Source organism: Helianthus annuus, chromosome 4 (assembly GCF_002127325.2).
Source record: "Helianthus annuus cultivar XRQ/B chromosome 4, HanXRQr2.0-SUNRISE, whole genome shotgun sequence".
Classification (NCBI taxonomy): domain Eukaryota; kingdom Viridiplantae; phylum Streptophyta; class Magnoliopsida; order Asterales; family Asteraceae; genus Helianthus; species Helianthus annuus.
In genome coordinates, this window is record NC_035436.2 from 22,908,962 (window position 1) to 22,913,456 (window position 4,495).

A 4,495-nucleotide genomic window follows, 5' to 3' on the forward strand; every position below is an offset into this window, starting at 1 on the left:
GGAAAAAAACTTAACTCCGTTAAATTTGTTTATAATGGAGATGCAGTGAGAAAAAAAATACTTAAAGGGTGGGAATGCTAGTGGTAATATTCAAAGGTGATAGTGCCAATGGCCAACTACCTCTAGGTGAGATTATTAAAGTCCAATTTCCTCTTCTTTGAATTTGTGCTGGTTTGTTTTTGTTTACGCTTATTCGCTTATATTCATGCGTGTTCGTTCGTTTATGCTTGTGAACCGTCTGTTATGTGTATTCTTTATGTTATATAGTCTATCAAGAAAATAAATCTCATAATCGAAACATAAAGTAACAAAAAAATCTTATTAGACATATGTTTTCTCTCTCGGATGGTTACATATAAAATGAAGAGTGAACATAATTAAAATTGTAATCTAGAGTTCAACATTTTTAGTTTCGGGAGATTTAAGAGGGAAATTACAATGCCCATACATGTTGCAAACCCCTTGGATCTCCGTACCGCGTAGCATACGAATGTATCCCTTCTCTCCCCATCCTTCGCCCCACGAGTTCTTAACAATCCAGTACTTGGTTCCGTCAGGATCCTGATCGTATCCAACTATCAACATCGCGTGCATCAGCTCCATTCCACATGGTCCACTATAAATTCCCTAAACACCATGAACTATTAAACAACATATCGATAACAAATGAACGATGCGTGATTGAAATGTTACCTCTTTGTAGAACATGAAACCGTCACCGCCAGGATCCATTTGAAAAGTTACAGGCTGATGTGCCACTGCTTTCAATAGCGCTTCTTCATCGTGTTCTGGCAAATACTCGGTTCCATCAACAGTTACCGAGTGATGACCATACTGGTTTGAAAACACAGATTGTTAGAATCAAATACAAATAACTTTTAACGTGCGAATGATACAAAAAACTAAAGTATGTTCAACTAGAAGAATTATTATTACGGTACAGTTTTAAAGTAGGTTAATATTACTCTAGTTGATCTGTTGTAGAGTAATAAGTGTCACATTTCAACAAAATGAACTATAGCATTTATTATTATGCATTTACGCTACTTCAAAAAGGTAGTGTAATAATACTTATAGTGGTTCGAACATAATTGCTAAAATTATTTGTACAATTCGTATGTTAAAAGCTGTTTGTACTTGATATAACAAGCATTGTAATCTAGTTATCTATACTATATTCATTAGTTTTGTTTGTACCTTAGATGTATCGCATGTTTCCCTTTTACCTACATAAGGGTAGAACTCATCTGTAGCTATACCTCCATGCTCTTTGACGAAAGTAAATACGCCACAGACCTGCCCTCCGTCACAATGGAAGGTTCTGTCGCTCGAATCACAATCAAGAAGTTGTTGTTCTGATAATGATAAGAGTTGACCTGTTCTGATGGCGTTTATTCCTTCAATTGCACCCACCGCAGCAAATGCGAAACAACTTCCTGTAAACTCGACACCAAAATTGTTTGTAACTATGTGTGCTAAGTATGGTTACAAAAATAGGAAAATTGGTTTTTAATAAACCAACCTTTGTCCCGTTGGTAAATAATAATCTTACCTACGTAATTGGTATACAATAATCCTACCTATCAACATGTTGGTTCTTAATGAACTTCCGTTAATTATTTTTAACTGAAGTTAGTTTTTAAGTTTTATTTATTACACAAACAGTCCCTGTAGTTGTAATTTACTAGTTTTAACTATTTTGTAAAACAAAAAAACGTCAAGGGCCATGTAATTAAATTTTATATATACATATGTGTACTAGTTCCAGATTTATCACAAACACCACTCGAATATCCTCCTTTTCCTCGATTTTGATTTCTGATGTAAACAACTACCATCGCCACCGCCACTGCCACTGCCATGGGAGTTCTCCGACGGATCAAGTAAACGACCACCAAAATTGGAATTTCATGTATCAAACTACTCGGTTTTGGTCAGTGATTAAAAGCCCCAAACAAATTTCTATCACTCTTGATTCTTTCGACCGATTTGGGGGCGGCTTCCAATCTAGGGTTCATATGGGGAATCAAAGTGTTGACAACTTAAAACTAGTAACTGTTCTTGAGGTCTTTTTGTTTTATAAAATAGTTAAAACTAGTAAATTACAACTACAGGGACTGTTTGTGTAATAAATAAAACTTAAAAACTAACTTTAGTTAAAAAAAATTAACGAAGTTCATTGAGTACCAACATGTTGATAGGTAAGATTATTGTATACCAATTACGTAAGTAAGATTATTATTTACCAACGGGACAAAGGTTGGTTTATTAAAAACCAATTTTCCACAAAAATATAACATCATTGTTTTGAATATAGATAATTGTTTGTGTTATATATGGTTAAAAAAGATATATATAACATTACCAATTTGAGTATAGATAATTGTTTACGGTTAAAAAAATATAACATTATTGAATCTATAGATAATTGTTTGTGTTAAATATGGTTACAAAAATATTTGTTTTTGAACCGCAATTTTTTTAATCTCTGTTGTCTGTGGGACTTGAATCCAAGACTTTCCCTTTCTAAACACATGTGTTTCAAGGCTTTGTCTTTGTCAATGGACCATCACCCCATTGGTTGATTAGAAGAATATAACGTTAGTGTTTTGAATATATAGATAATTGTTTGTGTTAAATATGGTTACAGGGTCATATCACTACAAGGGTAATCTAAAGTTACTATTTTATGTATTAATTTCAATATAAATATGTAATTAACCAACGTTACTTATAGAGACAAAGGGTGGTGTTAAATTTACCCTCTTCTCTCACAAACTTGGGAGAGGGCCCACCCCAAAAGACTAACTTGTATGTAAATGAGACAAAACGTGTTACCGCACTGTCCTTGATTTTTCATAGGGGTGACCGCGTTATGTTCCCTCCAATCCATCCTCGGTGGAATAGCGTTTATATCGATATCATTATAACTGGAACTCAAGTTGGTCTTACGAATCCCGTGAAGAGCAATGAAGTGGCCACCCTTCGAGTCGGCATGGGTTTTCCTAAACTCATGGTGAGTCATGGTAGCAAACTCGTTTATTTGCAACTTGTATCCCAGGTTCATCTTGTTTTTCTTGTGAATATTTCGTACGTTGTGCTTGAATACATTGAACCGTTGGGGGCTTCTATCGGTCACTTTGTGGTGTTCTCGCCACCTGTCGTACAACCCTTGGAATCCCTCCTCCGATTCGAGTTCTTGCTCATGGTAATTGAAGCTTTCCACAACTCCTAGTATCAAGACCAAAGAAAGTGAATAAAATATAAAATTGTTGATCTTCATTTGGAGGAAAATGGTGTAAGAAATGAGATTGTTATGATTCAAGTAGTACGCATTTAAAAGTGCTTATTCTTGCTTGTTTTTAGGATTTATATGTGGAGGTTTTTTTATGGTGTCAAGGGAATATATGGATGGATGGTTAAGCTGATTTGAATGTAAAAACTAACTAAATTTAAATAAAGGATACCTAGATACCTTTTGAAAAAGCAAATATTAAAAACTAATGCATTTATATATAAAAATAAACAGTAAAAGTTGTGTATGCCACCAACTTTGCATAATGTATGTATACATAATTTGTTTACATATGCATTAATAAAAAAAGGAAGTAAAGTTACACCTATATATGTTTAATACATAATGATTTTATAATTCCAATTATGTTAGTTATATAAAAGTTGTAACATTATCTTAACAACCTGAAAACAAAGTTAAATGATTAATTATATATTATTATTATTATTATTCATTGTCGTCTTAACTATATGTATATTGTTCTTCATCTTCATCTTCATCTTAACTATATGCAAATGCAAATTCTCTTGACTTTTTTATTCAGCTTTATTTTTCGAGGGTTTGGTTTGTATTCATGTAACAACTCAACTTTTTAGGTAATTTTTAGGAATATTTTGTTCTAATTTTTTTAAGAGAGTATATGATGCCCTTACAAGGATTCAATAAGTTTACAAACATTCGTTTAGGTTGGGTGGTGTGGGATAAAACCCTTAGGGTCTTTGTCACGCCACATCCGCACCACATAAATGAGGGGCTTTATCATTAACTTGTATGGTTTAAGATAACACTTTTGTACCTTTGTTCGTCAAACCAAGAGTCTCTAGATACGATAATAGTGTTAACCGATATGAGTACATTCGGTTCTGTTACCATGAACCTAATTAAGGTTTTGCTCTATTGACCATAACGCAATAATATGCATCCAATACCTTTGTCGCCTAGTTTCCTTTTCTTAGATTCACGATGTCGAAGTATTGTTCGACAAACCCATACCCGAAGATAATGTAATGCTGGGGGTCGTTCCATAATTCATAAGAAATTTTGTCCCGTATGTAGTTTTCGTATAGAATTTTTTTAGGTATATACGTTTTCGACCCCGGTTTTATATTTTTTTAGGTATATATGTTTTCGACCACACGGTCAAAAATCTCAAGCTTCGCCACTACATATTAAGAATGTGTTTAGTCTCATATATTTGGT

At 33.6% G+C, this 4,495-nt stretch overlaps 1 protein-coding gene across 2 annotated transcripts; it reads right to left on the reverse strand.

The window, feature by feature from the left end:
* Positions 1–340: 340 nt before the first annotated feature.
* On the reverse strand, positions 341–3,283 carry LOC110935970 (cysteine protease Amb a 11.0101). 2 transcript variants are annotated; one of them, XM_022178326.2, is made up of 4 exons: positions 2,839–3,283; positions 1,198–1,436; positions 694–834; positions 341–627 (listed from the first exon to the last, which is right to left on the reverse strand). In XM_022178326.2, the coding sequence occupies exons 1-4, from the start codon at positions 3,281–3,283 to the stop codon at positions 391–393; spliced, it is 1,062 nt and encodes a 353-aa protein (XP_022034018.1). In that variant the 3' UTR covers positions 341–390. The 2 variants fall into 2 exon arrangements, with proteins under 2 accessions (XP_022034018.1, XP_035845447.1); XM_035989554.1 differs by having other exon boundaries at positions 416–616.
* Between the last annotated feature and the right edge of the window lie 1,212 nt (positions 3,284–4,495).